The sequence below is a fragment of the Silurus aristotelis genome, assembly GCF_946808225.1.
Source record: "Silurus aristotelis genome assembly, chromosome: 2".
In the NCBI taxonomy this organism is placed as follows: domain Eukaryota; kingdom Metazoa; phylum Chordata; class Actinopteri; order Siluriformes; family Siluridae; genus Silurus; species Silurus aristotelis.
The window spans coordinates 34,259,479-34,285,347 of NC_139575.1; the positions used below are offsets into that span (position 1 = coordinate 34,259,479).

The window sequence follows — 25,869 nt, forward strand, 5'->3', positions numbered from 1 at the left end:
CACACACACACACACACACACACACACACACACACACACACACACACACACACTTCTGCATTTCCACTAACACCCTGCAGAGTCTCCCAGCGCCATCACTCCCGAATCTCTCTATTGTTCTGAACTATTGTTTTTCTTCCACATCCCTTTTTTCTCCCCCCTGGCTCTTTAACTCCAGGCCACATCTGTGTGACAGATGTTTAAACTTATGAGTGAGCTTTCTCTCTCTCTTTCTTTTTTTTGGAACACAAGAGCAGTATTAATCCCTCTCTCCTCCACCTTGCATAGACCACCCACATGAGCAGCCCTGTCTCGGCTGGACAGCATAAAAACCTTTTCTCTCTCGCTCTCTCTCTCTCTCTCTCTCTCTCTGACACACATACACACACACACACACACACACACACACACACACACACACACACACACACACACACCATCCACATAGTAAGACAAAACTGCACCTATGACTCTTATGCTGTAATTACAAAAAAACACCAGCTGTGGGTCAGTATTTTTAACCTTTGATTTCCACCTTTTTAAACACTACTAGCTTCTTCACCCTCTGTGCCATCTATTACACACACACACACACACACACACACACACACACACACACACACACACACACACACACACACACACACACACACACACATATCATTTAATAAAAAAAGAAATTATAATGCTTTATGCAAATGCATGTTTATTATTATTGAAACCGACATGACAATAAAAACCAAACTTTGCTATGTTTCCACACAGACGGTTTGAATTGCCGGATGTGTACATTGGCGGATTTTGCTGCTTGATTTGAGACTTGCCGCCTCAGTATAACAGATGTTTAATAATTGAAAATGAATTGATGCTAATCTAATAGTTATGCTAAAATCAGCACATGGACCCCATTACCCATCAGCCTTTGCAAGTCACCTGACCTAGTCAAGTCGCATGAATTTCTGTGTGTGTTTGTCAAGCTTTTGTTGATGTTTGCATGTTCATATGTGTTTGTGTTTGTCTCAGCCTTGTACCTAGTCTTTGTGTTGATTTTATTGGTATCCATGGTTTATATTTATGGTGTTGGTTTTCATAGTTTTTGGTTGTCATGGTTTGAATTAATAAAATAGTGCTTACGTGACAATAATGGAAGGGTGTCTAAACCGAAGAAAAAAATTAATAAATAAACAATGCTATACTGTGCTATGGCATAATTTATTGTTCTCAACTTCACATTGCGATGCTTTAATATACTATGTACTTTTCTATACAATATTATAATGCACAAATTTTCTTTATTATTGTTTCGCAACTTTTTCATATAGGTTTTAATGCTAATCTTGTTAACAGATAATAGAAGTCTGTCTAAGTAAGTACATGAATAAATACTATATTATACAACGCTATGCTATACTTTGCTGTGCTCTACAATATTATATATCATACTCCACTATATTTTTCTATGCTGTGCTAAACTATACTATACAACAGTTACTTTACAATGCTATACTATTCTACATTATACATGCTTCGTTATATTACATGGTACAATATGATACTATACTATACTATACTATACTATACTATACTATACTATACTATACTATACTATACTATATAGTAGAGGTGCTCACACTTTTTTCTAATAAAAGGCAGAAAATCTTGTTTGATTGAGGGCTGTGGTCCAAAAGTATATTCACCATACCAATTTATTATATTTAAATAAAACGTGCCATGGTACCCCTAATTTATAATTCCATAATATTTACAAATAAACAAAATATATAATACATTACTCTGCAATCTGCATAAAACTAATGCAATTTTATACTGTAGACCAGTGACACTTGTAGTACAATGAAAACATAAAAACAATCCCATTTATAGTACAATAGAGCTCATTGCTTAATACAGCCATATGTTTGTAATATCCGTGATCTTTAATGAGAGACACGAAGCTGCTCCTTTTTTTTTTTTCCAAAGTCAAATTCACTTACATTCTCTACATTTAGTTTTCTTTTACATTTTTGCAGCTTCAAAATAAAACTAAAACAATGTTATGCTAAATTAGAAATAAATAATCCGCTTTTTCCCTCTTCTCATAAATGGCATGACAGGCCAAATCAGAGGTCACTAAGGCCTGACTTTGGCCTATGGGCCCTTATTTGAGCATCTCTGCTATATAGTTTCTCCAGATCGTATAGAGCAGATTTTGCCTCCTTCAGACTCCCCTTTCTGTTTCACATCAGTTTTAATGCTAATCAAAATGACGAATAATGGAAGTCTGTTTCACCCAACAATGTTTTCTCGGGTCCAGTGTGTGTAACAAGTTTTACAGCACTTCTAGCAGAGAAGCCCATTTGTGGTCCTGTTTGTCCTTTACTGTGTGATTTCCTCCGCTATGACACATACTAAACCTGCTCATGAACTTCGGGGAGCCAAATGAGGTGTGCATGAGCTGGAAAATCCACAAACTGTGCTGTACACTGACCAGACAGGATCTTACTCTCTTACACACACACACACACACACACACACACACACACACACACACACACACACACACACACACATACACACACACACACACACACACACACACACACACACACACACACACACACACACACACACACACACACTGGTCCCTGTGACTTACAGTGATGTAGTGAACATTGTATTTAAAGTACAAAACATGACATTTATGGCACTAGCAGTTGTGAACCACAAAGCAGTCATATACACTATATTTCCAAACGTATTGGGTCACCTGACCTTTCCTGCTATGTGTAGTTCTTTTTCAAACTGTTACCACAAAGCTGAAGGCACTCAATTGTATTGAATGTTTTCAGATGCACTATTTTGCAATCACTAGAACTTAGAAACCCAAAACTGTTTTGGCATGGCGATGATTTCATCACACACATCAGTGTGTGCCTTTCGTAACACCCTTGTGGCTAATGAACACAAATATCCAAAATCTAGTGAAACATCTTCCCAGAAGAGTGGAGGGAATTATAAGAGCAAATTAGGACTAAATGTGAATACTTTAAGCAATATAGTGTATATAATGTAGTAGAACCACAGTTATACTGTATCATTCGCTTGACTTGAACTTTAGCACCTCAGCATAAACAGGCATGTAATTTAAATACACTATGTAATTATTATAAAAATGCCAAAGTATTACAGGTGCATGAACACTAACCTTGTATGTGGAATTACTCTCTGAGTTGCGCTAATAGAATATTAGTCAAGTACACTAGAGAATTAAAACTTATTGGTATAAAACATTATAGGTCTTTTTTCTGCTTTCAATACATTAGTGTAAAATGATATAAACCAGTAATACTGGTTAACAGATTTTTATTTTTTTGGCGTGGTTTTCAATTTTCATTTTTCTCAGTCGCTAGTAACATGTATGTCAATGAAAAATGATATACATAACTACAGAAACCATCACAGAAATGGTTTCCACTACAACCCATACCCTTACAACCCATCAGCTGTTTACTAATCAAACAATTATTAAATGTTTTCCATTAGGGAGTGTTTCTGCACACATTATTAAACCATTATCATCCAACTAATGGTACCTTTGTAGATATATTTGGATCTGAAGGCTTAAAGATATCCAATGGTCCATACTTGTGTCCAGTAGACACCAACATGTGATCTACAAGTTGCCAAAGATGTTCTTTAGTCCTTAATGATATCCACTAGATATAGCATGTCACCAATAGATGGTCCACAATAAAGCCCACAGTATTACACCACTACACTTTTACCATTTCTAATGAAAATTAGTTCCCAATTCTTATTATAATCTCTGTTTTCTTTGGTGTGATTAACGTCTAGTCCAGATTAAATGCAACTCTGTCACTCCATCTAGTGGCACTTTAAGAGAAATGCAGTATATGCTCTCGAAGTTTGCATAGAAGCACAAACAGCTTAAATGATTTGATTTGAAATGAAGGTTTTAAAAAATCTGTATAATTTCGAAACCACTAAGATTCACAATATGGGCCAACAGGAAACAACATAGAGAAAGAGAGGAAGGATGAGTAAAGTGATGGGAGTGATGTGCACATGGAAAAAATGAATATGTGGGCACTGTAGAGTAGAGAATGGAAAACATATCAGAAAGAGTTTAGGGATATGAAGCTATTTCCTGGCATATCACACAATCTGGGAAACTTTATCACCTTTCCAAGCTCTTATTACAAAAGCCAGACTTTTGGTAATGAACATTTGCTGCATGAATAGAGGACAGGAACGGCTACTGTTGTTTCACCATGACACTGTGACCTTAGGAGCATGACAAAGCTTCAGAGTGGCGGCACTTCATCCTGATTCCCCAGCAGGTCATTGTGTTCCTCGCTGGGAAATTGTGGGGAAGTGTATTATGAGGAGTATTTGAGAAGTCCATGTGGAGTCATAAACTCGAGCACATACCATTTGGAGATATAAGAGCTAAGATATAAAAGCTCTGTGAGAGAGCAGGAACGGTGGTGTTCTTCACAGACAGACACTGTGGTCTTTGGATCCTCTGATGCTTTGTTGCTCTTGATTTATTCAGGATTTATTATCCTGTTTTGGTTGATATTTTCTATTATAGCAGTTTATATTAATAAGATTAGATTTGATTAGGAGTAATGAGGACGGACAGGATTAGACACAAGTTTTTTAGTGGAACTGCACATGTAGGACGTTTTAGAGACAAGGTGAGGACGGCAAGATTGAGATGGTTTGGACTTGTGCAGAGGAGGGACATGGGGTATATCAGTAGGAGAATGCTGAGGATGGAACTGCCAGGAAGGAGGAAAAGAAAAAAAGGCCAAGGATGAGGTTTATGGATGTGTTGAGGGAAGACATGCAGGTAGTTGGTGTAAAAGAGGCAGATGTAGAAGACAGGGGGGTATGGAGACGGATGATCCGCTGTGGCGACCCCTAATGGGAGCAGCCGAAAGAAGAAGAAGAAGCAGTTTATATTGAAGTGCTCATTTTAATTTCTACATATTTAAATTTCATGGTGGACACTCCACATATAAACTTTTTATTTGACAGTAAAATTAATACTATTTCTTGTTGGTTTTTGTTGTCAATTTTTACACTATTTATGTGCTGACAAAAAAAAAAGTTGAACGAGAACCATATGTGGTTCTTCCCCAAACCCCAAAGCTTGAAACACACAGTTGTGTAGAATGTCGTCTTTGTGCACAAGGTGAGCTCCATGAAGATATGATTTCCATGGTTTGGAGTAGAAGATCTTGAGTGGCCTGCTTAAGAGCACTAACCTTAACCATAATAAAAAACTTTGGGATGCATTTTAATATTGACTGCATCCCAGGCCTTCTCAACTACAGCAGAACCTGCTTTTGCTAATCTTCTTGTTGCTGAATGCACACACTATCTATATTACACACATGTTATGTATCAGCAAACAGGGACTAAATGTGGAATGGGATGTTAAAAAAGCACATACTGTGCAAATCTTTTGGTCAGGTGTCCACATATATTTATTTAATATAGTGTAGATAGATAGATAGATAGATAGATAGATAGATAGATAGATAGATAGATAGATAGATAGATAGATAGATAGATAGATAGATAGATAGATAGATAGATAGATAGATAGATAGATAGATAGATAGATAGATAGATAGATAGATAGATTTTTTAAATTGATGCATCACATCGTTAGCATCATTTTATGGCAATGCACCAATGCGAATCAGTGAATCTTATCATTCCTAATATATTTTAGTATTGCCAAGGATTATTAGAAATATTTTATTTTGCCTAAATGAATTAATATATGACTACAGTGGGTTAATAGTGATTCACCATAGCGAGCTAAGATAGCTGACCAGAATTCACCACACTGGAATAATTGAGCTTGGCTGAGGTTTTGTGGTTTTTTGTTTGAGTCTTTGAACCTCACCCACATATTAGCCATTTTTACCACATCTGCTAAGGTTAGTGTTGAACAAACAGGACATGAATTCATTCCACTTCTTCAGTTAAAGTTCTTTAGAAGGCAAATGCAAGCGCTGCACATCATTGGCAATGACCTTGGCAGTGCAAGGCCATAAAATCCATCCAAGGTCAGGCTCATCAAAACGCATCCCTGCTGGAGCTTCCCTCGTTACAGACAAGTGGAGTGAAATTTATGCACATTTTAAAGGAAAAGGGGTTCAAAAAGTCCACTACTGTCTATGCACTTAGCTTATCTGCTGGATGGTGAATTTGGGTAAAAGATAAGAGAGGCCTTCCTCTGACCTTAAACCACCCCTCATTCCCCCTGCTGCGCCACACTCCTAATTGGAAGCATGGGCCACTCGGTATCACGTATTAAGAAATCACTTGTGAATTATGAGCGTTTGTGAGCTCACACCTGCAACTGTGGCTGAGATATCCTGTTTGGAAATGGACGCTGGCCTCGCCAACGGCCCCCCATGACACCCCTTCCACTGTGTCCCCCCCCCCCCCCTCAGCTTGAACAGGAAGTGTGGACAGGAAGCAGCTGTCCCCAACATCCGCCTTTGGCTTCTCAGGTGCATCCTGGGTACTCGAAGCCCACAACAGATACACAAATGTATATATCTGAATCTTTTTATGAGACTCAGCATGTAATAGATGCTGATGATATTTTTGGTCTGGATAAAAGAGCTGCTTTTGACACACAAAAATCTCAACTATGAGAAAAAAACTCATGAATTCTCACTGGATTTAAACATCAATCCATATTTCTACAAAAACTCCTATTATGTAACAAAAGGTTAATATACAGACAACACTAAGATTATTTTGCATACAGTACAGACCAAAAGTTTGGACACACCTTCTAATTCAAAGAGTTTTCTTTATTTTCATGACTGTGAAAATTTTAGATTCACACTGAAGGCATCAAAACTATGAATTAACACATGTGGAATTATATATGGAATTATATACATAACAAAAAAGTGTGAAACAACTGAAAAATGTCATATTCTAGGTTCTTCAAAGTAGCCACCTTTTGCTTTGATTACTGCTTTGCAAACTCTTGGCATTCTCTTGATGAGCTTCAAGAGGTAGTCACCTGAAATGGTCTTCCAACAGTCTTGAAGGAGTTCCCCGAGAGATGCTTGGCACTTGTTGGCCCTTTTGCCTTCACTCTGCGGTCCAGCTCACCCCTAAACCATCTCGATTGGGTTCAGGTCCGGTGACTGTGGAGGCCAGGTCATCTGGCGCAGCACCCCATCACTCTCCTTCTTGGTCAAATAGCCCTTGATGCCTTCAGTGTGACTCTACAATTTTCATAGTCATGAAAATAAAGAAAACTCTTTGAATGATAAGGTGTGTCCAAACTTTTGGTCTGTACTGTATTTATTTCAATTACAAACACATTTAGTGATACTAACGAAACTTATTTGTTTCAAATTAAGGGCCTGAAAGAACGAAATCAAAAACAATGAATAAGGTAAGAAAATCGCAGCCTATAGTAGAAAGATGAGTTGCATGTCTATGGCGTATGTCTATGGTAGCTGACTCTACACATTACTGGAATACTGAATATATTTGGGGCTCCTTGACTTTGGTGGTGCATTGCTGTTCTAGGTCAGGTTGTTGTCTCTGTGAGCTTTATGAATTTTTGTGTGTGATATTAAAGTCAAATAAGTTGTAGTGTGAGCTGGTTTTGCAATATGAGCACATTCTTCACCATTAGCAGCACAGCATTTTGTATCTGAGTTGCATTAACTGAAGACAGATGAGACTTGTATAGAACCAAGGGTTCCCTTTAGTACCCTTAGTCATGTGTCCTTCTGAGGTCTGAGGAAATGATGCTGTCTAATTTGTGACTTCAGGATTTCATTACCACCTTACAGGAACTAACACATAATTCCTACCTGAGAGATTTAACCTAAAAGGCAGGGTTTCTCAGCAGAGCTACCAGGAAACAAACAAACAAACAAAAACATAATTACTTAATAACTTACATAATAACTTTTAAAAACACTGCGGGGACCAGACTTTTTGCAAATAAACATTAAATTCAGATTAGCATGTGTTTAATTTTATTTAAAAAAGGTTTTATTTAGTGTTTTATTAAATGTCATATATATATATACACTTCTGTCCTCCTAGAAATCTGTCCTTTTTATTTTTAGAATGTAATGTAATATAACTTGTTTTTTGTAGGTATAAAATGAAATTATTAAAAGGATTAATATAAACAAAGTTAATATTGTAAAAAAATTGCAACATGAGTTTTGTAGCAGTGCCTGATGCATAATTTTAACTGAAATAGAGCTCCAAAATAACCAGCTTCCACATTCACACATGCAGGCAAATAAGAGTCAGCACTCTTGCTTCTGTACCAGTTTTTGGAGATCGGAGGAAACTGGAAAACCCAGAAACAAATCCATGACTTTACCTGAGAGCTTGATACAACAAACATAATAAAGCGTTGGTGTTATTTGAGCTTCACACTCACACAGAAAAGATTGTTCATTTTAGACTGTAGAAGTGTGACTGCTGATCATCCAGCTCTCTAAATTTGATTTATTTGGCAGTTCTTGTGCATTGTCCACATATTAAAGAGCATTATTGTTGGCAAATGCAAACTAGAACCATTGACACATTTGTTGTAAACATGCCGAAATATCTTGCTGTGAACAAGAGTGAGAATTTCCGCTTGGAAAACTTGGAAAACCCCCTCTTCATGATACATCTTGGAGCTACAGGACATATCTGTGTAATACCTTTGAGGTATGAAACATGAAACTTATATATTCTAATATAATAATGAGGCTGAGAAACACAGTGTAGCATTGTATATTTCTATCTAACATAAAACAATATGCTATGCACAAGTTTCATAGCAGAATGCTCATTTTACATTATATAAGATTGTACCATATACTTTATCGATTATACTATTTCTCTTTCGATTGTCTACTCTAAGCCTGGTATTAGGACTTAGTACTCATATAGAGAATATATTCCGAATTAGCAACTGAAGCCTTCTGATGTGTTTCTCTAATAACCGACAAGCGATGATGCACGTGCACACACACTTGTCTGTGCTGGCATGCTGCAGTGTTTGTCACTTTCTCTACAAAATAGACTGATCTTATTGCTCTAAACAATTAGCCTTTCTGATCCCTATCGCAAAACACTCACAATAGTGTTTACACGGACCGCAGGAAGTGTGTCCATGGAGACTTTTTACTGTGTGTGTGTGTGTGTGTGTGTGTGTGTGTGTGTGTGTGTGTGTGTGTGTGTGTGTGAGAGAGAGAGTGTGTGTTTGAAAGAAAGTATATGGAATTTCTATTTTAAATATTTATTTTAAAAATAGAATCAATGGAACTAAATTTCAATTACACAAATCATTTGAGATACTCCTTATTCAAAATTTAATTTCAGTGATGTTTTACCTGAACTGTTTCCTTTTTTAGAGTATGTACACATGATTGTGGATCCCTGTGTCGTCCAGGTTCTCCTAATGGTTCTTTGAAAAGGTTTCTGCATTCCTATGATGTGCTACTTGGATTTACAATGTAATATCTAAAAAGCCATTTTAAACACAGATATGTCCTGTGGCTCCAAGATGAATCATAAAGAAGGGGTTTTCCCAGTATTCCTGCTGAAAATTCTTACTCTTACTCATGTCCAGGAATCTAGGCAAAAAAAAAAAGTGCCTTCTCAAAACTATTTGTACAACAAATTGTATTTCTTACAAAAGCCTGTACTTTTCAGAAAATCCTTAGTTCCTCTCTCAAAAGTAAGTATTTGTGTTAATGAAAATCGCATTGCCTTCAGAATGAGAAGTTTTTTTGTTTAGTCATGTTGTCAATATGACGGCACACGGTATTAGTATTTCTTGATATAAACTACAGTTTGGATTACTGAAAATGCCCAAAGTTGAATTTCTACTGAATGGCATCTATCAATTTCAACAGCTCAATTTCAACACTTTTACTCTACTGTAATAGTGTCTGTTTGTTTTCTGGTTGTTCATCTATTTTTAGAAATTGTAATTCTGTGTTTTGCTCTCTCGCCAATTTAAGGTTCATGAGATTGACCTTTGACCTGTTTTAGAGACCTTGTTGATTATTGGTTGATCTGATGCCCTACACTCACCTTCATTACTGAAATTCAAGATTCATCTGCCCAATTAATCAAGTCACATTTTCAAAAAGTGAATAGAAAATTTTGATGATAGATGACAACAACTGGTTTAACCATTTTGCATTCAATGACTTGTGCAATGAACTGATGCCTAAATGTTTTGGAGGTTAAGACTATTCAGGTGAGAACCAGAATTATATATTTAGATCAACATGACATCAAACATTTATAATGCAGAAAACAGCAGACTTGTGTACACAATCAATTAAATTAATGTACCAAAGCATTTGCAATTTGATCAAAGCAATGAGAACTGCTTTTATGATGTGCACAAGTGACTAAATAATGTGGAGGACGAAAAAGTAGTTTTGGGAATTTAATTTCTGTTCTGAGAATCGCTCCAAAGCAACTAAGAAATACTGTAAAACTAATGTGTAATTTTTTGGCAGTAAACTGCCAAAAACTCTAATTTGGAGAGTTGGACACTTAGCAGTCACAGTTCTACAGTTTTAGAAACAATGGTTCCTCAAGGGTCCTTTTGAAAGTTCGATTTTGTTCATTGTGAGTCTCTACTTGGATGAGTTTTACATAGAACTTCTAAGACTTTTCCCAGTGGAACAGTCATTTTATTTGAGCTTTACACACCCAGAGAAAAGATATGCAACTTGAAAAACTACAGTAAATACTATAAAAAAACCTTAATTATATTTTTTCGAGCCACTAGGAGACCTTCCTAATGGCAGTAAAGATAGATAGATAGATAGATAGATAGATAGATAGATAGATAGATAGATAGATAGATAGATAGATAGATAGATAGATAGATAGATAGATAGATAGATAGATAGATAGATAGATAGATAGATAGATAGACAGTCAGTATCTCACAAAAGTACACCCTAAGGTCCACGTGTAAGTGTTCAGACCGTATGCAACAAGTCGGTTTGCATGGCCGTCATTTCTGAAAGTAGCTTCTTCTGAAACTAGCTCATAGGAAAGCCCGCAAACAGTTTTCTGATGACACCTTGTCCAAGACCATGAATAACTGGAACCATATCTAATAAGACTGAGATAAATGTCCAGCATGTGTGGTGATGCCCTGGTGAGGAGTACTAAAAGCATTGTGTCTTGCCTACAGGCAAGCATGGTGGTGGCAGCATCATGGTCTCGGTCTGCATGAGTGCTGCTGGTACTGGGGAGCTAAGGTTCTTTGAGGGAAACATGGATTCCAACATGTACTGTGACATTCTGAAGCAGAACATGATTCATTTCATTTCATCTTCTCCCGCTTATCCGTAATTCGGGTCGCGGAGGCAGCAGATTCCCAGTGGAACATTCCCCAGACACTTCTCCGTGTCCAGGGATCGGGCTGTCAAGGCCCCCGCCTTCGACTGCTGCCCAATCCTCTCAGCACCGGTCCCTTGCGGTCCCTCCTGCAGGTGGTGAGCCCACGGGAAGGCGGCCCATCATTTATTTTTCTCGTAAGGGTCCCCTGGAGCATAGAGGGTTAAGGGCCTTGCTCAAGGGCCCAAGAGTGGCAGCTTGGCGATACCGGGGCTTGAACCCCCGACCTTCCGATCGGTAACCCAGCGCCTTAACCGCTAGAGCCACCACTCCCCCAGAACATGATTGCCCTTTTTTAAGAAACTGAGCTGCAATGCAGTTTACCATCATGAAAATGACCCCAAACACACCACCAAGATGAAAAATTTCTTGCTGAAGGTGAAAGTTATGAAGTGGCCAAGTATGTCTCCAGACCTGAACCCTATTAAGCACCTGTGGGGCTTCCTCAAGCGTGTCTAACATCCAGCAGATGTCATTATAGAGGACTGAAAGAGGATCCCAGCAACAACCTGTGCAGCTCTGGTGAATTCCATACCCAGAAGGATTAAGATAGATAACAATTAGATTATGGTAGATAACAATAGTGCTCACACAAAATATTGACACTCTGGAACACAGTTTTGACATGTTCACTTAGGATGTACTCACTTTTGTTTGTCTATTTTGACAATAATAGCTATTACTTGAGTTATTTTTAGAGGACAGTAAATCTATACTGCTTTACAAGCTGCACTACTCTAAAATATATCCAAGTTTCATTTCTATAGTATTGTCCCTTGAAAAGATATACTAAAATAGTTGCTGAAATGTGAGGGGTGTACTTACTTTTGTGTAGTTAGGTAACTCCAATGCAGCTAATGATGCTAATACCAGAGACTAAACACTCATTACTCTTTTTTGTTTTTATTCTGTAATACATTAGGTATAAACTATAATGACATGAATATCACTACATATAAGAGCAATTGAGTTTATCTCTGCTTTATTTGACCTTATTATTAGAATCAGTTTCCTCCAGGTGTTGCTGCAAAGCCCCTTGGGAATTGCATGACTGCACGCATGCAAAGGTCTATTGAAACCCTGCGGGCAGGCTGCTGGTCTGACCTGGGCGTTAGAGAGTCTATTATACTCCTAATGCGGGATATATTTAGAAATAGAGAAATTCACGTCTCGAAGGAATTGCATTTTGAGACGCTCTCACAGGCTTAATTTAGCACGTAGGCAAATCCGCAAGAGAGATGGGGAGCTACTGTGCTGCAGTGTGCACTCAGCTGGAACAACAGGTGCTAAAGACACAGCAGGAGATCAGAAATAAAGGCACTAATATCAAATCTATTTATTGGGAAAAGTTTATAAAGCGGAGGAATGAAACTGAATATAGTTTAGTTGCAGTTTCATAAACTTAAAGAAAAAAACATTTTTCTTCTGCCCTCTGATCAAGGTGAACTGAGACCCTTCAACATGCTCTTCATGCAAATCGTTTTAAATGTAAATGATTTGATGTAATGTAAGATGAAATGATGATTGAATTGATGAAAAAGATGATTTCTGCCGAGGCTCATGCAAGGACTGGGAAAGGGGCCATGTTAGGTTCATTAAGTTATATTAGTAAAACAATTGAAGGCCCTCTTTGAAGATGTTAAAAAAATTCCCTTTTATTTAAAAATAATAATAAAATTCACTAAATTAAATCAAGTGTGTGTGTGTGTGTGTGTGTGTGTGTGTGTGTGCGCGCGCGTGCGTGCGTGCGTGTGTGTGTGCTCGCAGCCATCTTTGGTGTTTCTCACTTGTGATGTAAAGCCAACTTCCTTCTAGCTGTGATCCAAGAATCTCTAGAGGCCAGGACTGACCAGGGAGACCAGGAATTGTGTGTGTTTGTGTGTGCGTGTGTGTGTGTGTGTGTGAGAGGGGTATATGCGGGTGGGGGGGCATGTTTCCTTATCTAAGGTCCGCAGGCGGTTTTTGAGTCTCTTATCAGCACTCACCATATTGTCTGAGTACATCCTCCTGTCCAGCAGAGAGCGGAAAACTGTTCCCTCTCTCCCTCCCTTTTTTCTCTCTCTCTCTCGTCTGTCTGTCTCTCTCTCTCTCTCTCTCTCTCTCTCTCTCTCTCTCTCTCTCTCTCTCTCCCATCACTCTCACTGTCTCTCTCTCCCATTTCCCAAGTCCAATACATTCCCATCTAATTTGGAAGCCAACTGGAGCACCTTGTTGGCTGTGGGATTAGAAGGTAAAGGAAAGAAAGAGAAAGGAAAGAGTAAGAAACAGACACATTTGAGAGAACAGTGACCGGAAGATAAATCCATCACCTGCATTTACACAATAGGTTCTCATTGACACAGTAGAACCAATTTCGTGTTTCCATTCTATTTGTGATGGTTAGTGTCGCTGATGTAAGACCAGTCCTTCATATTGATATTTAGGCATTTCTGCTTTGAGGACAGAAGGAGCATATGAAAACTGAAAAAAAAGAGAGAGAGAGAGAGAGAGAGAGAGAGAGAGAGAGAGAGAGAGAGAGAGAGAGAGAGAGAGAGAGAGAGAGAAAAGGCAAGTTTGTGTGTGTGTGTGTGTGTGTGTGTGTGTGTGTGTGTGTGTGTGTGTGTGTGTGTGAGAGAGAGAGAGAGAGAGAGAGAGAGAGAGAGAGAGAGAGAGAGAGAGAGAGAGAGAGAGAGAGAGGGAGAAAGAGAAAGTTACTGAGTAGGGAATGAAAGGCGTAATGGAATAGGACGTCGTGTTTGTCACCCAAAAGACAGGCACTCGAAGACATGAGGACACACACCAGTAGTGGAGACTCTAACATGAGCGTGTGTAAAGGTGTGATCAGCGTTCTATCCACAAATATGGTGAGTACCTTAAGGAAGTTCTCAATAAGGCTATTAAGGAAGTTGACTTTATCGACAGCGCTCTGTTGTTAGACGGCTGCAAAACTGAACCATTTTCTTTCTTAATAAATAACTTCGGTTGATATTTCCATGTGACAAACTAAATTCTTTTTGACCACTTTTATCAACTATGTACAGGCTGAGTGGTCAGTTTATTAGGGATTAACACATTGTTCAAGCGAATATGGCTCTGTAGACGTTTTAAAAATCCAGCTCAGAACACACTTTGCCACTATGTAGCTTAATAAGGATATTATTATACTGTTAGCTTCATAAGATAAAAACTTATACTACGATGGTAACAACTTATTCTTCCGGATTTTTTTATTTTGTTTAATAGACTTATTGTTATATTATAATAAATATAAATAGACATTCTATTATAATAATAAACATTTTATATAATAATAATAATAATAATAACAAATACACGCATCTTTAATACTATAACCTTCAATACTAATAATACTAACGATTAAAAATAATAACTTTACTAATTAGAAACAATTATTTCAGCTCTGTCGATATATAAATCCATCACCAGTTTAAATTTTCATTTCACTATTAACAGACTTTCAGTAATAAATATGTATTAAGTGTCAGATGATTATTAAATGATAACATTATATAAATCATGAGATTATTTTATTATTATTTCCACATCATATTATTAATCTTAAAATATATTGTATTGTAGTATTCATACTGAAAATAGTGTTGAAATATATAGAATTCGGATCAAATTAAGCATGAACACCAGCAGAGACTGCATACCTCAATAAATATGAATCTTAAATATATAATAATCAATTTAGACAGTTTTTCAAGAGATGTTATTCTGTGCAAAAGTTAATATCGAATTGAATGTTGATCATGACCTTGTGCTTAACAGTGACTTTCCACATCTTTACAGTATTATGCATCACTAAAACCCCAGAGTATTGAATAGGAATATGTTTATAAGTTTAAGTAGAAAACGGAAAAATACTCGTTGAATGGAAGCAGGCATCTGAGAAAAAGGACGAGGGAGAGAAAAAAGGGGAAGGATCTAGATTGCAAAAGCAAATCATGAATCATTCAATGGCGGGTAAAATGTATCTGTCACCAGTCCATATTTATTCTGCTGAAACAAATGTCATCAGTGGTTTATTGTTTTAATTTACATTGGTGAAAAAAAAAACGACTGAATCAGTAGTTGTAGTTGAACTGACAAGACACTAACAGGTAGAAATGACAATCTCGAATTAATTGTATGTATTTGGACTGTTGTAATAACCATAGCAATGCCTGTGTAAGAGCAACTCATTTATTTTTATTAATTAATAAATGATATTTTATATGTGTATTTCTAGACATCTGTAGCTTATTACAGAGGAGTTAAATGTTGTTAATTGTTAAATTATATTTTCAGTCTAATAAAATACACAAGCATATGCATAGTTAATCTGATACAACTGCATTCGCATGAAAAAAAATACTTCCAGGTGACTAAAAATATCATTCACTTGTATTATAAATATCACAAAAGAAGTAGATTGTGATCATAAAGCCACAAACCTGGCTCTATATACAGGCCATGGAGGCCAATAAAATCTCACATTTCTGCAACTTCTGATGATGTTTTGCATTTGTTTAGACCCCCTGAATGCCGTTTGAACTGAATGAACTGAAAATAAAACAAAATGCACCCTGTCGAGACTGACGACAAGGGATTTGCAGACTAAACATTGCGGATTCCCTGACTGAGACGTCTGAAAGAAGAATAAGCCAAGCTTCTGAGCAATGTCATCAGTATGCACTGATTCACACAAGCCAAGACGAAGAGACGTTTTACGCTTTAGTGTCTGTGACGGCAAAGGACACACCTGAGGCACCGAGTTAGAGCTTCTGTAGCTAGAAAGAGACAGAGAGAAGAAAACCATGATGGAGAAGTTGGAGCCCACGGTATCCCCCTCCCCTGCTCTGTCAATGACGGACCCCTTAACTCCTCCGAACACTCACTCTCCATGCACCAGCAGCCCTGCAGCGAACGAAGCTAATGGTACAGAGAGTGGTGCAAGCACAAACCCAAGTAGTCCTGCTACATCGGGAGCCAATGTAGAGGAAAAATCGACAGCAGCAGAGAATGCTACCTCACCATCAAACACAAGCGTCCCTCCTATTTCCAGTTCTACGTCCACAGTCGTCCTCTCCTCTCCTCCCTCATTATCCCCTGCTCCTCTTCCCCCTAACATCCCTGTGATCAGTCTGGCTCACAGTAAACCCCCTCTGCCCCCAATTCCCATGTTCGGGCCTCAGCTAACCACCCTCCACCCCATACCCACAGTGCCACACGGACCTGGGGAGATTCGACTGGCACAGCTAGCTGCCCTGTCCGGAAGTCCAACAGCCACAGCGCCTCCACCTAGAGCTCTACTGACTCACCAATACCTGCCTGGACACTCATTATTCAACAGGTAAGAGAACGGACAGTGCTATAATTTCACATTGCTGCGTACTTATTATATACTATTATCTATATTATAATTGTAGATTTTATATATATATATATATATATATATATATATATATATATATATATATATATATATATATATATATATATATATATGCAGTCAGTCAACTAGGACTAAAATCGACTCTTCTTTAGTGAAAGGAAGCATAAAGCTGTCACGTCTTGCACTGTGCATGCTATAAATCATCACACACTGCTCTCAGACCACATGCTAAGCAATCTCACGATCGATGCTTCCTCATGTTGTTTGACACAAGTGGTAAAAAAGAATGTTGTCCAGTTAAACCAATAACATGATGAAACATGCTTTTGGGTATCTCAGCCCTGTTTGGAATTTTAAAACCTTAAGCTTTATATGGCTTCGCAGTAATGCACATTATTAGTAATTATACAGTATGTATTATTAATTGTGATTGCCCTGATCTATATTCGGTGAAAGTTTTGGGATCAAATGCATAAATAAACAGTAGAGTTAAAGCAAATCTTTATATTTAATCTCAAGGTTGATGATTGTCTTATAACCTCAATATTTACTTGTTCTTTCACTTGGCTTATTATATGTACTATCAAAGACAATCATTATCAGAATCACAATCACAATCATTGGCTTCATTGGCCATGTATGCCTGAGCATACAAGTGATTTGTTTTAGAACAAACTGATAGCACATTTAACATACAGGCACTGCACAGTCCTGAACTGAACATAAAAAAAATACAAGCAGGCTTGCATATAACACAACTAGATGACTATGCATAAACTTTTTTTTTTTAAATACACATTGGCCTTTGAAAGCAAGTGCAATGATGTCCATGTAGTCAATTGTCCAAAAATATATATACAAAGTAGAAGTAATTTAGTAATCAAAAGTCCCGTATACTAGTTTGGGGTTATGGAAGGGTGTTTGGTATCTTTGTGACTGCCAAAAAAAAGCTATAATTCTCTAATTAAAATCTAAAAACTTTCCAAATAAATGCTATCTTTAATCAGAAACACTTTCCATTTCTCCATGTATATTTTGTTTATTTGTATGTGAAGGAGAAATGCTTGAGCAGGAGTGTTGGTACATTTGGTTACACACAATTATTTTTACATTCAATGTAGTCATATTATGCTAGTTATTAATAAAATGTTTGATAAATCTGGAACCAAGAGGCATTTTATACAGTTACATAGAGTTAAAAAAATAGAATATAGCAAAATACACTACAATATACTACAATACAATAGAATACAATACAATACAATAGAATACAATACAATAAACAATGTGTACCATGTGAGTACAAAAGAATGAGGTATTACATTGTTATAAGATTATGTAATAAGTATGTAATAGAAATAATGGAAAGCTGTACATAAAGGAAAAAATGTGCAATATACAATTGCATATTTGAGTTGTAAGCAGTCTTTCGGTTATCAATCACACAAAAAAAATAAAAAAAAAATGAATTTGACACAGTGATGGATACATAAGGATTTTAGAATTTGTTCTATTTCTGCTTGTAAAAAATAATCATCATATAAGCATGTGTGAAATGTTTATTGCTAGTAAACTCCAACTTAAGTTGAAACAGTCAAAGGCATGATATTAGCTTAAAGCATTTTTATATACATATAGCATTATTAGATTAGATTAGCATTCCAGTTGTGTGGTCATAACTTATCGTAAAATAAAAACATTTGAATATTGCGATTGTGGTGTATTATTCTAAACGAAAGGAAAAAAATAGCATTATTTAAAACATTTTTGTCCTAATTTGCCTCTCATCTGTGATTATTTGTGCATTTGGAAATTTGGAAGCATTCCTTTAATCATTTAGCAAATACAATTCAATAGAGGAGAAAGAAACAGGAATCTGAAGCCTTCTGCTCGCTTGCTGTGATCAAGTTCAGTCTAAATTGACTTCAATAAAAAAAATATTGACAAGCCGATAAACTCGGCTGGAACAGATTGCTGCTAATCCAAAGGTAGCTGTTTGTAGAGGTGCCGAATTGACTATTTTAGCATTCAAAATTATATTCTCTAGATCTTTGTGGTTCAATGTTTTCAGGAACTAAAGAGAGAAAGAAAGAAAGAAAGAAAGAAAGAAAGAGAGAAAAAAATAAAAAAAATAAACAGAGGCCGATTACTACAACAGCAACCCATGACTTATTGCACAAGCCCTCTGTCTGCCTTCTTTTTCTATGGCATGCTAACAACTTCTTTCTACTGCTGTCATGCAAAGAGTATAATTCGATTATACAATTTCTATATTGTGCAAGAGAAGCATGGACCATCGTGCAAAGGTTCCTGTTTTTCAGCTGGATCTCCTTAGACTTTATGCACAACAGCATCAAGCGTTAATACAGAATAATGCACAATAACAAAACACCCCCATGCCTTATCCAGATTCATTTGAGCTGACAGGGAGGTAATAATACCTCAAAAAACTTTACAACCATGGTGAACAGACAAGCATCACAAAACTTGACTGCGGCATGACATTAACTGTGTGTGAAAAATCACATTTAGCTAGCAAATGTTTCTCTATACACAATACGATTATTGCAGGAAGCAAGAATATATTTATCGCCTGTCAAAGGTTTGGAAATTCTTTGACCAAAAAATTCATAAATGTACAGATGTTACTGTTTATTTGAAAAATTCTCCCTTAGCATGAATAACAGCACACATCTGGCATCCAGGTAGTTTGTTTCTACAAATAGTCAGCGAAAATACCTCTTGAAAACCAAAGGTGATCTTAACTAGTTGGAGCTTTCTTCCTGACCTTGCAGATCAGTTCATCGCAGAGAAGTTCAATAGGATTTAGGTGCAGTGATTAGCAAGCCTTTCTATAATAGATAACATTTTTTGCTTTCTACATAACGTTTACAGAATTTGAACGTATGCTGCTGGTCGTTGTCTTGTTGTATGGTGAACTTGGTTCCAGTTAGCCACAGTCCAGAGGGAATTGTATGGTGCTGAAGTATGGAATGGTAGCCATGTTGGTTCAGTATTCCTTTCACCCAGATTAAGTCTCCAACCTTCCTGCTCCAAACAACCCCAAACCATCTTCTCTTCTCTTCTCTTCTCAATCTTCATTTCTTCTGTTGTCCATCTACAGAACTTTCTTCCAGTAATTCACTGTCCAATTCTTGTGTGGTTTTGCTACTTATGTAGTTTGTTGCATATAAACAAAAGGACATGCATGTGTTTTAAAAAGACTAGGAGTTTCCAAACTTTTTATAGGCATTACAGCTACTACTAAGTTAACACTTACAAGCAAAGTGTTTCCAATGATAAAGGAGAATTACAATTCAAAACTGCTTATTCATTTAAAAAAAATTTTGAGAGAGGGTAAATGCATTTATTAAAAACTCTAATGAGAATAATTTATTAGTGGAAAGTTAAACCTCTATGTTTTTATTCAAAAGATATGTTATACATAATATATGTCTTGAATGTCTTAAGACATTTTTGTAGAATCGCAAGTTTAGACAACAAAGCAGCCCAAACCTATGCATATATGATGTCTGTATGCTCGGTGACTGAACGGTCAAAATGAGGTCAAGTTCCTTAAAACCCTTCAAAGAAAAGCAGATATGTAGAAAACATTCTAATTTAACAAGCAGCCTGAGTTACGAAAAACCTGTTGCACGTTCTCATGTCTGGAACAGCTAAAGATCCACATCGACTCCCTCAATCACCCACTGTACAGATGTAATGAAGTCAGGTCTTGAGTGGTCACATCGTTTCAATCTAAACACAGGAACTCACACAGGAACTAATCAAACCCTAGATAATTGCTTTGTATGGATTTTTTTTTTCTTACCTTCTTCGAAACAGCGGCTAAACTGTGCAGTTTGCCTGTTTTTTTTTCATTGGAACAGAAGATTCCAAAATTACAAATGGTCCCAATTATAAAATAGTTAAAATTTGGTTGGTGTTCTATAATTTTTTTGTGCCTTTTCATTGCTGATTCACTCTATTTTATTTTGTTTTGTCTTTTGTAGCTCTTTCCTAAGTCCCTCAAATAGTTTTGGTTTCTTCACCAACAACCGTGTAAAGAGAAGACCATCATCCCACTTTGAATTGGATCTCACTGATTGTAAGTTAAAAGATTCCCCTTGCTTCTCAAGTCCCATGAAGCATATCCATTTAGTTTTTATTCATTTTGAAAAGGATCAAGTGAGTTTTTCAATGTTCATGTTGTCATAAAGGGTTAAGATTACACAACACCCACTACGTCTATCGATTTCTTTTTTTTTTTTCATGCATACACTATACGGACAAAAGTATCAGGAAACCTGACTCTTCCAGCATTTGTACTTCTTCTCCAAACTGTTACCACAAAGTTGGAGGTACACAATTGTATAGGAAAGGTCTTTGGATATGCTAGCATTAAATTATTTCGATCACTGCACTAAAAGGCCTAAAAAAACCTGTTTCAGTGGCTACATGAAAATATGGTTTACATGGGTTGAAGTGGAGGACACCTTTAGGATGAACTGAAGCACTGACTGCCCAAAAGGCATTTTTAGATACATTTCTGTTTGTTTATTTATTTATTTTATTGCAATTATAATCTATTGCATTATAAGTTTAAGTTTATTCCATTTATCTTTTCTTTTATTATTATTTATACATTTCTTTTATTTATCTCTTATTTATTAATTCTTTTTTTTTTTTTTTTTTTTTTTTATCCTATTTGCTGTTCTGCACCAGTCATGATTGGGAATGTGAAAAATAAAATTTAAATTTAAATTTGGATTCTGTAAGTTGCTAAATGGGTTTCTGCCAAAAGCCATACATATATGTAATATTAACAAATTCAAGGCTGATTAAGACTTACGGATTAAGACTGAGAGTTACAGTAGGTTAAACAGTGAAAAACAGTACTTTGCCCTGTCCATTGCTGATGCAGTTTCAGCTTAGAACCATTACGTCATTACATGCTAGACATTCAGTTCTTGAAATAGCTTGATGTTTTACTGAATCAGCTCTGTCTTCGGCACGAACACAGTTTCAGTGGAAAATCTGTGTAAAGTAGTTCCATCCACTAATGACGTAGCATGTATGCACTGAACGAAGGTCAAAGTATCAAGTGGAAAACTAAAATTGAAGTAATATTTATCAATAGAACTAATAAATGCAATGTAGTAAATCAGGAGTTTAAATTGATGGAAAAATAAGAAAAATGTAGGTTAAACTACAGTATTATTAATTCGAAAAATGAAACTTCTGTTATGTTTTGTTCTTTTTATCCATACTGTACTATACCACTCTACATGACTATACATGATTATATACTGTAGGTCACATGTCTATGGATCATGCATGTGTCATAGCTGTTCCTTTCTTGTTATATGACATGTGTTTATGTTTCTTTCTCAGGTCCTCCTCAGAAGCTGGCCAGACGTGTTTTCACAAACAGCCGCGAACGCTGGCGTCAACAGAACGTCAACGGCGCTTTCTCAGAACTCCGAAAGCTCATCCCTACACACCCACCAGACAAGAAACTGAGCAAGAACGAGATCCTGCGGCTTGCTATGAAGTACATCAACTTTCTGGTGAAGCTGCTGAATGACCAAGCCAACGACAACAACCTGACTGACAGCACAGAGGAGGACAAGAGCAAGAAAGACGCAAACGAAATGCTGGGCAATGGAAACAGAGACTGCAGTCGTGTCCTGCACTCAGCGCATCCCTCAGACGGCACATTGTTGTCTCAGGTCACAGCGGCACTACCTGCTGTGCGCCTGGCCTTAGTCGCTTCTCGCCGAACCAGAGACTCCACTGATTCAGTCGTCGCCTTGACTACGTCACCTGGCTCCAGTTGCTATGGTGACACGGACAGTGAAGAGACGTTAGGGTCACAGAATTCGAGTATTGTTAAGAAGAGTGTTAGTGAAGGGATGATGGAAAAAATAAAAGATCAAATACAGGCTGTTATGCCTGCTGTATACCAGCGGTGACATCATGTGTGACATCACCTGTGATACCATGTTCAAACACTGGAGCACAAACTGACAAAAATAGAACAGCTGGTCAAAAAATTTACTGCTATATATATATATATATATATATATATATATATATATATATATATATATATATATATATATATATATATTGTGTGTGAATGTGTGTGTGTGTGTGTGTGTGTGTGTGTGTGTGTGTGTGTGTGTGTGTGTGTGTGTGGTATTTCTGGGTGAATTTGTGCTATTATTATAACGATCCTGTTTGAATTTAGATTAGTTGGTTACATCCCTCCATACAAACACTTAGAAAACAGTGTTAAAATTGAGACGTTTAATATCGTCAATGTTGGATTGTGTGCAGATTAATTATACGCATCTGAGAGGTTACACACACACTGTTGTTGTAATATTGTGGCACTTTGAAGCTTTCCATATGGGTTTCCTGTAAGGAAAAATAAACACAGTGTGTATTTGGAGACCTTTGCACTGTTCAGGAACAAATAGGAATTGTATCTAATATAAAAACAAGGAGAATTTATTTTTTGACTGGTATTAATGATAACTGATGATAATTTTTTGAATCAGGAAATGTGAAAATGTTTGGAATGACCACATCAATCCAAGACAGCAAAAGGGTGAACATTTAGCAGGGCTATGCTGTAATTGCTCAGATATATAAATGAGATAAATAATTTCTATATCAATTAAATAATCACTCTGGATAAGGGCATATAGCAAATGCTGTAAATGTAAATTGAAATGTAAAAAAACAGTGCTTTATTGGAAATGTGTGTTATAGTTTGTGACACAGCTTGAGTCTCATCTCAAATTCTCTTGACTTTTTTGTTTCCAAAAAAATCAAAAAACTTTCACATCACCAGATTTAAACAAATCTTTAGTGAAAGATAATAATAAAGGGAATAAATTTACAGCATGTCCAGAGCGACTTACAGGCCCCGGGAGTGGCAGCTTGGTGTGGCTGGGATTTGCGCTAACAACCTTAAGATCCAAAATTCGATGCTTTAACACAACGTTACCACTTTCCATAATATGTTTTGCAGTCAACATCATTACTCTTTAACTACATAGGCTAGTTAGTAAAGTGATATTGACACTAACATTATTATGGCTATGGTGTGTGATACCATATAATACTGTTTAAAAAAAAAAAAAAAAAAAAAAAAATGGTGAAAGCACCCTTAAAAAATTCACTCTTCTGGCATAATTTCCGGCAGGTTTTATATAATATATAATAAGTGTGATTCATACACTATGTTTAAATGCCAGGGAATTTCCCAGCATTCACAATCTCGGAAGCAAGTCAAAAGGCTAGCTAGGCCTTGACAAGCTCTTATTCCACATTAGCAAATATTATTAGTTTTTATAGTAACAAAAATGTATTATTATTTTTTTTTTAATAGAGGAAAGAAATTCATGGCAAACGAGACATGGGAGAAATTCTGGTGTAGCAATTGTTTTTTTCCTGGTATTTCATAGTATACAACAGACTGGTAAAAGCTAAGCATTTTGGCTTCCATAGTTTAAGAAAAGAAGTACAATTGGCAATAAATAATGTTATTTTTTCTATATTATCAACATTTTGAAAACTTTGATCTCATTCATAAAATGTACCTTGTACAAAGGAATCATAATTTATATATCCATGTGTGTGCTTTGATAAGGGACTAAACTGGCTACTATCGAAAAATATGATAATAATGCTAATATAATTTAAAATAATAATTAACACAGCAATAATTAACACAGCATTGTTAACACAGCAAGAGTGAACGGGTGTACTATGATGTAAGATGAGATCAGACCTGTCTCTCAATGCTTGGTTCTTAGGTTCATGATCCTGAGGCAATTTTGAGGGCTTCATTGACCCATTAGCTAATGTATTTCCACATATTACATGCATATTAGTCCATATATTGTGAACTGCCTGTAGAGATGAAACCATATTTTTTATGTTGTGTTAAAGGTGCTTTTTTCATCAGTAGCTGCCTACTGATTTTTTCTTACTTTCTCCGCTAAAGAAACTTTTAAGAGATGTTCATGTAACACTCATTAATAATCAGCTGAACCGGTTGCTAGTGTGGAAATTATGTAAAAAAATACACGCGGTATATACATTTAAATAGTGGCTCTTAATAAGCAAAGTGGACAATAAACAATACAGTGTCATAACATAAGATATTTCCCCAGAGCATTTTTGAGAAAAATTAGCAACTCTCTCACTGATACTGCTTGAGGGACTCCATTTTACAGTATAAAAAACATTTGTAAGTAGTTTTTGCTCATATTGAACATATTGTATAATTTATTTGGAATTATATGTCTGTATTATCTGGACATTGTTAGACCAACAGTAATTTGGCTTGATAGCATGACATGTCATCATGGTGACAATTTTTTTTAACTATTATTATTTGGAAAATATGGCCAAAACTGTCTTTTTGTAATAAATAAGGTTGTACAAATACAATATCTTAGATTGGTGTTATATGACAATGTGGAAGTTTAGATTAACTTCCAACATAATTATTAGATTTTAAGAGTACATAATATAATATAATTATTATATTATCCATAATAATTAATGTTATTCTAGCTAATTATAAATATTTCATCTGTATCTTAATTTTTAAGTTTATTGAAGAATTGAGGTTAACAATTTGCTGGTTTTAGGCCAAAGGTCATAGGTCAGCCAAGATGGCTGATTATATGAAGCTGCATATATGGTAGGTTTTCAATCTTTCAAATTTCTCGGAATTGTAAACTTCTAAACTGAATTTTTTTTATTCTTACATAGTTTTCTGACTTTACTACTACTATGATTATACAATATGAAGATTTTAGATTCTTTCAAACAGAAACATTGGAACCATTGGTACCAAAATGGAGGCCATTTTGTTGCTCTTTGTTTACTTTTTAAGATTGGCGTTTCTTCCTGACAGTATTTGCAATCCATGATTGTGGATGAGTTAATTGGATTAAAGATCAATGCTAAAATATGTTTATTAAAGATGGAAAAAAACAGTGTGG

At 36.3% G+C, this 25,869-nt stretch overlaps 2 protein-coding genes across 2 annotated transcripts in view; both read left to right on the plus strand.

The window, feature by feature from the left end:
• Positions 1 to 25,869, plus strand: part of ap1m2 (adaptor related protein complex 1 subunit mu 2) — a 223,707-nt gene that overhangs the window by 145,136 nt on the left and 52,702 nt on the right. The window lies entirely within an intron of this gene.
• On the plus strand, positions 14,008 to 22,945 carry lyl1 (LYL1 basic helix-loop-helix family member). Its single transcript, XM_083561389.1, has 4 exons — positions 14,008 to 14,303; positions 15,979 to 16,798; positions 20,854 to 20,948; positions 22,235 to 22,945. The coding sequence occupies exons 2-4, from the start codon at positions 16,263 to 16,265 to the stop codon at positions 22,813 to 22,815; spliced, it is 1,212 nt and encodes a 403-aa protein (XP_083417515.1). The 5' UTR covers positions 14,008 to 14,303; positions 15,979 to 16,262; the 3' UTR covers positions 22,816 to 22,945.

Excerpts from the sequence above, each read along its gene's own strand:
- lyl1 (XM_083561389.1), top strand. The coding sequence starts at position 16,263 with ATGATGGAGAAGTTGGAGCCCACGGTATCCCCCTCCCCTGCTCTGTCA. Across the intron at positions 16,799-20,853 it reads GGACACTCATTATTCAACAG|CTCTTTCCTAAGTCCCTCAA; the intron begins GTAAGAGAACGG and ends TGTCTTTTGTAG. Across the intron at positions 20,949-22,234 it reads TGAATTGGATCTCACTGATT|GTCCTCCTCAGAAGCTGGCC; the intron begins GTAAGTTAAAAG and ends TTTCTTTCTCAG.